This window comes from Chaetodon auriga, chromosome 5 (genome assembly GCF_051107435.1).
Source record: "Chaetodon auriga isolate fChaAug3 chromosome 5, fChaAug3.hap1, whole genome shotgun sequence".
Classification (NCBI taxonomy): Eukaryota; Metazoa; Chordata; class Actinopteri; order Chaetodontiformes; family Chaetodontidae; genus Chaetodon; species Chaetodon auriga.
Window position 1 is genome coordinate 3,890,159 of NC_135078.1, and position 12,541 is coordinate 3,902,699.

The 12,541-nt window shown below is 40.2% G+C and overlaps 2 protein-coding genes across 3 annotated transcripts in view; one reads left to right on the forward strand and one right to left on the reverse strand.

Moving 5' to 3' along the window:
- abca2 (ATP-binding cassette, sub-family A (ABC1), member 2) overlaps positions 1-7,342 on the forward strand; it is a 106,285-nt gene extending 98,943 nt beyond the window's left edge. The window contains exons 39-48 of the mRNA XM_076731723.1: positions 131-251; positions 529-707; positions 880-1,021; positions 1,126-1,260; positions 2,286-2,389; positions 2,476-2,568; positions 3,083-3,185; positions 4,857-4,994; positions 5,081-5,290; positions 5,438-7,342. Of these exons, the coding sequence (XP_076587838.1) occupies positions 131-251; positions 529-707; positions 880-1,021; positions 1,126-1,260; positions 2,286-2,389; positions 2,476-2,568; positions 3,083-3,185; positions 4,857-4,994; positions 5,081-5,290; positions 5,438-5,473 (1,261 nt within the window). The 3' untranslated portion in view covers positions 5,474-7,342. The remainder of the gene's footprint in view (positions 1-130; positions 252-528; positions 708-879; positions 1,022-1,125; positions 1,261-2,285; positions 2,390-2,475; positions 2,569-3,082; positions 3,186-4,856; positions 4,995-5,080; positions 5,291-5,437) is intronic.
- Positions 7,343-7,751: 409 nt separating this feature from the next.
- paxx (PAXX non-homologous end joining factor) lies at positions 7,752-12,455 on the reverse strand. Of its 2 annotated transcripts, none has more exons than XM_076731083.1 (7): positions 12,319-12,455; positions 11,045-11,105; positions 10,890-10,939; positions 10,491-10,675; positions 10,313-10,363; positions 8,996-9,089; positions 7,752-8,909 (listed from the first exon to the last, which is right to left on the reverse strand). In XM_076731083.1, the coding sequence occupies exons 1-7, from the start codon at positions 12,441-12,443 to the stop codon at positions 8,861-8,863; spliced, it is 615 nt and encodes a 204-aa protein (XP_076587198.1). In that variant the 5' UTR covers positions 12,444-12,455; the 3' UTR covers positions 7,752-8,860. The 2 variants fall into 2 exon arrangements, with proteins under 2 accessions (XP_076587198.1, XP_076587199.1); XM_076731084.1 differs by having other exon boundaries at positions 10,497-10,675; positions 12,319-12,432.
- Positions 12,456-12,541: the final 86 nt, after the last annotated feature.

The following is a 12,541-nucleotide window of genomic DNA, read 5'->3' on the forward strand; positions in this document are numbered from 1 at the left end:
TTGGAAATGTAGAATATGCTAGAATATGTCGAGGTAAAGTGGGTTTGCTGGAGGTAAAACGGGTGTGTGTGTGTGTGTGTGTGTGTGTGTGTGTGTGTGTGTGTGTGTGTATGTCTGTCTGTCTGTCCAGGAGGGTGCCAGTCAGCTGCCAGCCTATAGATGATGATGATGTCGATGTAGCCTGTGAGAGACGAAGAGTGCTGCGAGGAGACGCTGACAACGACATGCTGAAGATCGAAAATCTGACAAAGGTTTAAACAGTCAGCTCATCAGCATTTAGAAAATCATTTAGAAGCTGCAGTTTGGTTTCCACCGATGTTTTACCCATGCAGATGACATACCAGCTTGCTCACAATTAATAAAATGTTCATTTTATTCAAACATCAATAGCTCACTGCAGCAAATTAACCTACCAGTAAAAAGGTTATTATACATGTTAAATACACATGATTTGAAGCCAGAGAGCTAACACTGCTATGGTCCTTTAATATACTGTATATCTGCCTGTGTTTTTTGCATCTCCTTCAGGTGTATAAATCCAGGAAGATGGGTCGTATCCTGGCAGTGGACCGGCTCTGTCTGGGCGTCCGGCCTGGTGAGTGTTTTGGACTGCTGGGAGTGAACGGAGCTGGGAAGACCACCACCTTCAAGATGCTGACGGGTGACGAGTGCACCACTGGAGGAGAGGCCTTCATTAATGGAAACAGGTCAGCGCAAGAAAAATAAAACATTACTTTCAATGCACATGTGTATTCTTTATTGTTCACCAAGGTCAAACAGACGCATCAAGACTGTGTGTGTGTGTGTGTATGTGTGTATGTCTGTGTGTGTGTATGTCTGTGTGTGTCTGTGTGTGCATGCACGGTTGTGCCTGCACAGCATCCTGAAGGACCTGTTACGTGTGCAGCAGAGTATCGGCTACTGTCCACAGTTTGACGCTCTGTTTGATGACCTGACTGCCAGGGAACATCTGGAGCTTTACACTCGCCTGCGTGGCATTCCCTGGAAGGACCAGGAGAGGGTTGGTCTCACATTTACACACACACACCTTAACACAACTTCTTCACCATTGTTCTCTCCAATGCTTCTGCAGCACAGACTGACATTATCCATTGCCCCCTCTAGGTGGTGCAGTGGGCATTAGAAAAGCTGGAGTTGTCCAAGTACGCAGACAAGCCTGCTGGCACTTACAGTGGAGGAAACAAACGCAAGCTTTCCACTGCCATTGCTCTGATTGGATACCCCTCACTCATCTTCCTGGTAAGAAGACTGAAGGGATGTTTTATCTGCTGCACATGTACGCTCTGAGTTAGCATTAATACAACAACTACATTTAAAATGACATGTCACTAATATTTAATTTTCTGAAAATGTTCCCATTAGAGGATGAACACAGGAGGACTGTAATCAGTCTTACCAAAGTATCTCCCCATGTACACTAAGTAATGTAGTTACACATGTCAGTACTACTTCTACAAGAAGGCTACTTGCATATGGATCACAGAGGCATAATCAGTGACATGCATCATAATTCTGGTTTATTGCAACTTGGTGTGTTTGCAGTTTTAGCCACCTTTCCTATTACTAATAATAATTAAGTGGGTAAGGATCTTTTATATAGCATCTTGCAAAAGAAAGTGTCACAAAGTACTTCATAGATAAAAAGGATCAATAACACACTATGACAACACACAAAATCATGAAAGGCCTCTCTGTATAAGAAGGTCTTTAACAGATATTTAAAACCGTCCTCATTGCGAGTGAACTAATGTCCAGAGGGATGTTGTTGTTGTTGTTGGGGCCACAACAGCAGAAGCTCTGTCACCCTTTGTTTTATGTTTTAAGTTTTGACCAATGAAAGCAGAAGACCATAGAGACTTGGCTGAAGAGTAAAGTTGGGGAGATGTGAGTTCTGTGGTTGATCACTGCAGCATTGTGGATCAGCTGCAGTTTATCTGTTGATTATTTACTTTAGCTTGTAAATGCTGGGTTACAGTCACCCAGTCAGGATGACACAAAGGTATGTGATCAGGGTGGTCTCTGCTCATGTTGGTGCCATAGGCCAGACATCCACTGGCAACCCTGAATGCATCTTTTCAGTATAATATTTCTCGATAACCATATTAATAATAACTTTATACTACTTTGTTTTATTTTAAATTCACCTTTGTTTAACCTCGCTCAACATCTGGTCTGTATCATGTCATCAACATCATCTGCAGTGAATACCGTATCATTTGTAGCTGCCTATAAGCTTGTTAACTGTATGTTGTGGGGTTTTCCAGGATGAGCCCACCACTGGGATGGACCCAAAGGCCCGCAGATTCCTCTGGAATTTAATCCTTGATATAATCAAGACTGGACGTGCTGTAGTGCTGACATCACACAGGTGAGAGACCTGTCACTGCTGTGGCTTATTTTCACTCCTTTTTCATCGTAATGTGCTAATATATCGTTTTATGCTGTTGTCTACAGCATGGAGGAGTGTGAGGCTTTGTGCACCAGACTGGGCATAATGGTGAACGGCAGGTTTAAATGCCTGGGCAGCATCCAACACCTCAAGAACAGGTCAGGAGGATAAAGATCCATCTTCCTTTTCCTTTAGTCATTTATAGATGTGATCTAATCTGCATCCTTTTAAACAGAGTTTGATATTAACAGCTTACAGTCATTTTCTGGTATATAGTAAACATACTGCATTTGATAATAATAATAATAATAATTATAATAATGATACGACTACTACTTTTATTGTTTAATGTAAATTGTATTGTAAATGTCGATTTTCTATAAACTCTCATAAATCAGTCCTGGGACAATCTCCTTCTAGAAGGAGCCAAAAGTTTCGAATGTTTACATCTCATAGTTGTATTCTTTTTCTTTTCTAAAATAAGATGACATGTCTGTAGTCGTGTCCTGGTAAGCAGGTGAGATTGGGCTTTGACTGATCAAAGTTAGCTCAAAATGTTATGTTGTACTTATGTGTCTGTCCGTGCTGTTGTTGGCGAATCTGAAAGTCCAATAAAAATTAAGTATATAGAAAAAGACCTTCCACAGTCATGTTGCTATAATCGTGTTCCAGGTTTGGGGATGGCTACATGATCACAGTGAGAACCAAGAGTAGCTCCAATGTGAAGGAGGTGGTTCGATTCTTCAACAGAAACTTCCCAGAGGCTGTGCTGAAGGTACGTCACTGTATGTATGTACATCAATCTACCAAGTCAATGAGCAGCAGAAAAAAGCAGTGGATATGATGAAGATTTCCCCTCAGGTTGTTTCCCCTCACTTGTGCCCAGTATTTATGTATTTTTATTTTATTTTATTTTTTTTGGATGACTACAAAGTTCTTGCTCTTCAGAAAACCTTACAGACAGATGCACCGCATCAAAAATTTGACTGTGAAAAGGAGAAAAAAAAAAACCCTGGACGTGTTTATACAGTATAAGTGATTAAAAGTGTCACTGAAGAAACAGTGATTTGGCTGAACATCCAGTGAGGATCAGAAGTAACACAGAAGTTTTCATTTCATACAGTATTTGACTTATTTATTGATGTGTTACAGTGAAAAAATATTACAAGCCACTTGGTCACAGATATTTACTTTGCAGTGTGCGATATCATGGAAGATCTTTACATCTTCACATGCTAACTTCACACAGTATAATCATCCGAATAGGTCAGAGTTTGGTGACAACTACGGATCATGTGGCCACTTGTGTTTGGAAGCTGTTGCTCAAAGTAACAAACCATCAGAGATTTTTTTTATACTCCATAGCTTCAGCCTTGATTCAGTCTCAGCAGCTGTTTTTCAGTGAAAACCTCTGATAAACCCACTGTACACTACAATCCTCCACCAAACTGCAGACAGACTCAGTGAGGTGAACATAGTGGAGCATTTGGCAGCTGAAGAGAAAGCAGTTTTTCTTGGGAGTTGATGGAGACAAAACCAGTGCTAAAAGGAGAGTGATTGTTGGACTTCATCAGGTGGATCTGCTGGATGTGTAAGAAGGCAACTGTTGCTAAAAAGTTAGCCATAAGAACTTGTTAGTTGTGGTTACAGCACATTTCCCTTGCCCCTAAGTAGACAAACAAATGAGTTAATTCATGTTTAAGGTGTTAAAAGCATGTTTACACATTCAGTTTTAATGTCTTAACAAGCACAAAACAGAGAAAAACACTTTTTTCCTGTGATTTAGGGTCATATCGATTTGGACGGACCACTTCTTTTTCATTTCCGACCTCATAGTACTGTACTGCTGCTCTCCATACCATGAAATGCAGTGGAAGAATAGATGGGTTTGATAAAGAAATACTCAAGTTTAGCAGCTGCAGATTCATCACCCCACAGTAGGCCATCCACAGTAAATGGTAAAGCGCTTCTCTAGTTTACCGACCACTCAAAGCACTTTACAACACATCCCACACTCACACATTCACACACACCCCCTCACAGCCATCAGGAGCAATTTGGGGTTCAGTATCCTGCCCAAGGACACTGACATTCAGACTGGAGGAGCCCAGAATCAAACCACTGACACTCTGATTAATGGACAATCTGCTCTACCTCCTGAGCCACAGCCATCCCAGACAGAACAGTTATGTAACAATCATCCCCATGAAGAGGTCACGTGACCACATATGTCAACAGGGTAGACAAGGTCAGCTGTTAGGGTTACCTGAAAGATATAAAGTAACTCAGTTTAATAATAGTTCAATAATAATAATAATAATAATAATAATATGAAAGTAATTTCTATTAGCATAGCTTGTTTGAACACTACTGCCAGTTGATTGGATTTTACCCAATATCTTAATTGTTTCATCAGACATGAAGCCATCTGTTGTCATATTTGCAGGAGCGTCACCACACCAAGGTCCAGTACCAGCTGAAATCTGAGCGGATCTCCCTGTCTCAGGTCTTCAGTAAGATGGAGCAGGTGGTGGAGGTGCTGGGCATCGAGGACTATTCTGTCAGTCAGACCACTCTGGACAACGTGAGTCAGCGTGTAACACACTGCATGCAGGACATCAACAAGGAGAAATGGAATGAATTTAACACGTCTTCTTTTCTTCTGCCCAGGTGTTTGTCAACTTTGCCAAGAAACAGAGTGACAACCTGGAGCAGCAGGAGGCGTCGCCCCCTGGTGGTGGACAGTCCCCCCTACAGCGTATTCTCAACCTGCTGAAGGCTCGGCCGGCCAACACGGAGCTCAACGCTCTAATGAGCGAGGCGCCGGAGGAGCTGGAGAGCGATGACGATGAAGGACTCATCAGCTTTGAAGAGGAAAGAGTGAGTGTTCAGTACACCTGGCTTTTTAAATGTTTTTTAACTTTGTAGTCAACATGAGCAGAGCTCCCCCAAAGAGCACATTATACAAGTTTTCACCCCATGAGAAGCGTCTTACAGATAACCTGTATGTGTGCGTGTGTTCGGCAGGTGCAGCTCTCCTTCAACACAGACACTCTCTGTTAAAATGATCTATATGAAGAGCAGAGAGATGATGAGAGCGACAGAGGGGGGAAACCAAACTCGTCTGTCTGAGCTCTGAGGTCTGGAGGGAGAACAGAGCTGCTGATTTAACCCTGAAGAGGACCAAAACTCTCTGCACCATGGAACATAAGACCAGTAGTTCAGTATTTCAGCCTCAAATTCTTCATCCCAGGAGGGACTGAGGTGGTTTCGGTCAGATCACACAGACACAGGCGATGACCCGCAGAGCTCAGCCTGCAGCTGGAGACACAGCAGCAGGAGTGCTTGCATTTGGATTGAAGACTTTGTCCTGGAATGTTTCCATATTTATTTTATTTGAATCTTTTTTCTTTTTGAGAATGTATCTTACTAGATGGCTGATGGATACTGTAGGTTAGCTACCTATGTGAGCGAGTGAACATATCATTGGTGATATGTTAAAAACCAAGTGTTTGACACCACACGTTACTTTGATTTGGTTGTACGCGCTGCCTGCCAGTGGGCGGGCCTTTCTTACTGTACCAAACTAGACCTGCCTTGAGAGCATGCTGTGATGAAGTTGATTCCCAGTGGTAATGTATACAGTCTATTTTTCTGTGGCAAGAAGAATGATTTATTTTGGATATCGAAGCAGCTACGAACGTGTGTGATTTATTTTGCAATAACAGAGGATTTAGTGGAATGCACCTTGGGATTTCCAAGTGTGGACACGCGTGCAAGCTGTTGGCCTTTTCTTTATTTTAGAAACATGAAGAAAATGTACATGGCATGGTTATTGTCCTGATGGTGCCTCCCTTCTATCAACTTGTTTTGACACTGTACATTTGGTCTCTTTCTACTGAATGCTCTCTTTTGTGCTTTTAACATATCATTATGTTATGGACTCTGCCAAGAAGATCCTATAAAAGCCGGACACAGTGTATAATAATAATAATAATCATTATTATGATAATGATAATAATGCTAATAATAATAATAACATCTCTATCTCCGGTGAAGGTATTCTAACAGTCTGAAACTGAAGTGAACTCTGCTCATATTCCCTGACAATAACTGCACTACCATCACTGTGATACAAAAGGGAACTCTCAGATCATATAAACTATTGTTAAACTTGGGTGCAGTACATGTTTTATGATTTGCAGGTGATCTTGTCATTTTTAATGGAATTTGGAGTACTCAAAATGTGCAAAATATTCACATTTACGAAAACATGGATGTTTCTCTGACTGTATGTCGGCATGTGGTTTTCACTGGTCTCTCTGAGTTTTGTGATAATTGAGTTGTAACATGTCCTGTCAAAATAATTACTGTTTCACTACTTCTTTCACAGCTAATTGCAGTCATATTTTTGGTGATTATTATGGCACTGGTGGGCTGTTTTCCTACTTGAAAGGGTTATCATTAAACAAGAAAACCTGACTGTTGTAATCTCTTCTTCTTTGAGAATGTAAAGCTGGAGGGAAGTTGGTTGCTGAAATATTTGAATTAATTCTATTATAAAATGCAGTCGAAAACAAAAAGCTAACATATTTAAGACCATAATGCTGAACTTCCCTCTCAGCGAGATGACTTCTTTGAGCTCAATTTGGATCTTTCTGTGATTGGAACAACTTGTTAAAACAACAAAGAATAATCAGAGATCAGAACAATGACTGAAACAAACACACAAATATTAATAGAGTCAGTTGCAATCATAGAAAATTAATATTTCAAATATTATTTAACTGTACTCTATAAAATTGCTCTATTAAACTGGATTTGTGACTGTATTTTGGGGGATGTAAAGCATCAACAGATTCTCATTTGGACAAAACGTTTGACCTCAGTGGTGAAGCTCATGATTGATTAAACAGTTGTTTCTGAACTCTGCTTTGTGTTGGATGCTTGTGCTTTTATTTTGCTGTGTGAAAGACCCTCCACTCCAAAATGTGTTTTCAAGACACACTAGAGGGTTGTTTACATGATGATCTGCTCACCTCAACTCTCAGTTTAAAGGATCATTTCAAATTTTTCCAACAGTCTTAAAACATTACATGCTCATATCTATACTGAATGAAGTCTTTGTTCACTGTAACTGCTTCTCTTCTTTATTCTGGCCACAAAGAGATCAAGAAATTTAAGATACATGCAAAAATGTGAGCCCATGCTTTACCATGAGTAGGATTTGTAAAATCACGGCTAGTTTATAGTCAGTAATGGTCCAGTATGAAACTTCTTCAAGTGTAATGTGGGACACATAGACTGAGAACGGACTTTTCAATGAAGTAGGACACATGAAAAGCATTCAATGAGCATTTTAATGAGGGTAACTGGTATGTTTTAGTGCAAAGACCATTTCAAGGCCTAGACCTCAGAACAAAAAAAGTAGCCTCCACAAGAGCAAGTGTTAGCTGCTAAGGAAGGAGATGCGTTTCATCTTGAGAAGTGCAGATGACTCCAAGAACAACAGCAAAGGTACTAAATTATCTATACCCACAGTAAAGCGAGTCATGTGTCGACATAGCCACCATACTGTTTGGCCATGATGACCATCGCTATGTCTGAAGGAACAATGGACAATGAGCCCAAGCACACCGTGCTTCCAAAGTTAAGGTAAGGTTGAGGTGTTGAAGTGGCCGTCACAAAGAGCTGACCTTAGTTCAGCAGAACATTTCTGGGCAGAAGTAAGAAAGAGTGTGTGAGCATGGAGGCCTAAAAACCTGACTCAGCAGTTGTGTCAGGAGAAAGTTACTGTAAGAAGCTCAGTACCCAAAACCTTTGACCCAAGTTAAACAATTTAAAGGAAAGGAAAAGTCAAGTGTTTGTAAACTTCTGACACACTGGGGGAAAAAAAGTAAAACCATTACACATATTAAACAAAGTATACATTTAAAAAATCAGATCATGAATTCACAGGGGATGATTTCAATCATGATGTGTGAAAGAGTAGAAACAGCCCCTGAATCAAACAGTTAACAGCGAGAAAAGTGTCAAAAGCAGTTGAAGATTCCTGCACATGATGTCTAGTGTGTATGTATCTGCTAAAAAACTGAATATGAGCAGCTTCAACCAGTGTTTCTGTAAAGACTGTTCCAAATACAAGGCCAATAAATTAATACATAACTAATTTGTTCTATTCTTTCATTTCCAGATGAAATGAAATTTACTCCAATTCTGAAGGGAGGCCTGAGAATAACACATTCATCGCAGCGACAGATATTCAACTACCATTAAAAAAGCATTGTTCAAGTTTTCATTGTGACTGAAAACATGTGCCATACAAGCTGTGGTTTTAAAAATCTGCATACATTTCATAAAGTTGTGTTAATGGATTAAAAGAACATTCCTTGTTGGTTGTGTATCAGCAAAGGGAGAACATGGAGCAGAAAACGTGTTTGTGTCATGTGATCAGTCTTCATCCGCATCATCGAAGGCCACACCAGTCGCTCGCAGCTTTCTGCAAAAACACACAAACAGTTGATTTACGTTGTCAGATCACAGTAATGTAGGTACTGTTAGAGGCTTATGAGTGACACGTTGTACTTTTTAGTTCCCGGGTTGATCAGTGAAGCCCCTGCTAATCGTTTCTTCACCGTCACTGATGGAGCGCAACTCTGCTGCTGCCGGGGCTCAAACTCTGAGGAAGAAATATCACCTCTGTTAACACCATCAACAACACCACACCACAGTTCAAGTGTGTTCATTTATTTCACAGATGAACTCTGCAGATGGCTAAATGTCTGTGTTTCCTGATTTTTCCGTATTTTTATTTCATTCAGGAATTTAAAGTGTATTTCTTTTAGGAAAAACTAAATGTTTGGTTCTTGTTGCAATAATGTCTTTTGTGGAAAGTCCATTTCATTCAGATGTCTTCTTGTTGAGCCTGGATACAAAACTTTTCTTAAATTATGTCACAAAAGATTATTATTATATTTTTATATATCTACTTGTCCAACGTTTAGGTGCAGTGAAAAATTGCAGCTCTGTCCCCTGGCTATGACACCGCTGCTTGCACATCACTGACTGGGGCCATACTCTCAGTCTCATCCCATGAATCTCATCCCGAATCTGTTTCTTGTTGAGCAGTGCAGGATATTATTGTTGAAGACTTCAGACATTATGGACCTGCATCTAAGACCTGTGTTAATCCCAGTGGTGGAGAAGTTCACTTTTTCAAGTACAATTTTGAGATACTAGTAATTTATTGACTATTTACATTTTCCACTTCAACTCCACTACATTTTGGAGGTAAATATTGTACTTTTTGCACTAATATAAAATAAAAAAATCTACTTATAAATGGACATACTAATTATGGATGAAGATACCCATCAAATGAGTCTGATCTTTACCAGCTGTAACATTGATGAACACATTAATGCATCAATAGTTATAATCCTGTCATATATTGTTGTGAACTTTCACTTTTGGTACTTGAACTGCATTTCGATGCTAATAGTTTTGTACTTTTACTTAATTAAGATTTTGAATGCAGGACTTTTCTTATAATTTTTTTACACTGTATTGCTCTAACAAGTACAAGAGCACTTGTTAATCCAATCATGGACTGCACAGATGGTGTACAGTCGTTAGAGTTCAATCGTCACATCTACTGCTATTGTACATATTGAGCTATAGTAATCTTCAGTAATGAAGTAACCCAGTTTACCAGCTGCCACTTCAGTATTTACTCTTCAACTGAGTGTGAACTGATTCAACTGATATTTCAGCTGCTGTCAGTATATACTGTGATGATTCAACTGCTTCCTATGCACACTATCTGAAACTGTCTCTGGTGCTGCAGCTTCACTTCAAGCCAGAGGAAATGATGCTCGTTGGTATACGGCTTTAAAAACGTGCCTGTGGGCCGCCTTTGGTGGTTTTTCACTGGACTGACGGAGGATGGTCCACCTATAGGGAATGACAAAACACAATCAGCATTGATTCCGAAGTGACAGAGAGCTTTAACTCTGCGTAAACTCCAGTAAACTCTAATCCCACAATGAAACAACTGCAATGAGTCACAAGAACAAAGTACATTTACTGTCAGGCTGAGTGAGGCTGTCGGCCATTCTGAACAGCAGCTCCTTCACTTCCACTGTGGCCTTCCAGCCTTCTAGTCTGGACAGTGTCACACTCAGGTCACCTGGACTGGAGCCCACATGGAGCTCTACACTGGCATCATGGACCACAACAGACACATCTCCTCTACCACAGGCCGCCCTATTAAGACAAGACAGAGGAACATTTAGCTTTAATTACCCAGGAATGTTTTCATTGTCACATTCAATCACAGTTTCTGTAGCCTCAGACACAAACTGATGTGTGGTAGCTCAATACAAAGAATGTTTTGTTGATGGCTGTGCAGCTTCACTGGCACTACTTCACTCAAGTATATTGCTAGAAAGATTTCATGTTTCACAAAGTGTAATCTCACCTGAGTTTCAGGATGTAATCATCTGTAGATTTCAAGGCAAACCTCTGTCTCTGTACAAACAGGTACAGTTAGAAACAGCACCACAGCAACAACAGAGTCAGTACCTTCACTGATGCACTAAATGAAAATCACAGGAGTCAGCAGGTGAAACTTACAAACTGGTTCAGTGTGTCCTCAGTGTACTCTGTGCTCCAAACATCAGCAGCATCTGTCAAACTGCAGCAAATGAACAAAGACACAGTGAGGAAAACAGATATATGAAATCACATCTACTGTCCTTACAGGAGCTGGACATAGTAACATGAAAACACACATACACAAAATGGTGTCAAAATAAACTGTAAGGGTTCCAGACAAGTTCTAAAAGTGAACAACAGACCTTCAGAAGAGGAGATTCAGATTGGATTCATTACTGTGAACACTCCTGTACCTAAATCTTGCTATACGCTATGGTATGGTACATTCTCTGAAGGAACTGAACCAAACTCCATTTTAATATTCTGCAATATTAGGTTTCCTATCTTACAGGCAAATGCACATCACTGTGAGAATATAATTGAAGGTCGCACTATTGATTTGGCGGCTCATTCCTCAATTCAGCATACAGTCTACATACCAAAAAAACTTTGACATTAATTTCACCTTTTATATTCCCACTCTCAGTCAACATCGTGGTCAAATGTACCTCAGTGAAGACTATTAGAACCAAATAAATGTCTACATGTGTTTTTTACGCTGCTTGGTGTAATATTGATATTCCATAGTGATTAAAAAAAATAATAAATCAAATTCTAATTTGAATGAATAGAAAGGGGCATTATTTTCTAGCAGAGCCTACTGTGTACCGAACCATTCTCTGGTGACCACTGACATATGAAACCAGTCTGGCTATAAAGACCAATGATCCGCAGCCTGTCCAGTTTAAAGATTTAAACAGCATTAATGAACGTCAGTCTGTGACTGGTGATGTAGAAAGTTCACAATATGCTTCATGTTCATCATCTCGCAAAGCCAATTAAATTCAATCATTGTATACTAAATGCTTGCAATCACAGCTTTTCGAATAACTAAAAATGTTGACAGTTACAAAGTAACTCCCCGTGTCCGCGCCGTAAAGTGTCCGGGTGCAGCACTGCCTTCGCAGTTTCGTTCCGTCAACATCACGTTTGAAACAAACATTTAGAAAATCACTTTTTGACATTTGTGAATCGATTAGAGATAGTAGACGAGATTCTGATGTGAACTGATTTTTTCACCCGCCCCTTATACCAATAATTCTGTTCCCGTTTTCTAACACAAAAGCTTTGTTCCTGTTAAGCGCTCCATAATAGTCGGGTTTAAATGGACATTGGTTTCGCGTTCTCTGCATTCAGTAGGAAACATTCTCTAAGTCATTTTGAGGGGCATTTTAACACAGCCTTCGACTCACCAAATACTAAATATTCCGTTTATTCTGCGTGTATAGCAAATGAATTTAGACTGGCTCTTTAGGTCCAACACAGTGCAGTATGACGGTTTGTTCACATCCATGTTTCCTTCTCTGCTAACTAACATGAACCAATGAAGCGCAACGAAGCGCTGTCTTCTTCTTCCTCAAACAAGTATAACGGACACTGCCGCCACCTGTTGGACTGGAGTGGGAATCATTACAT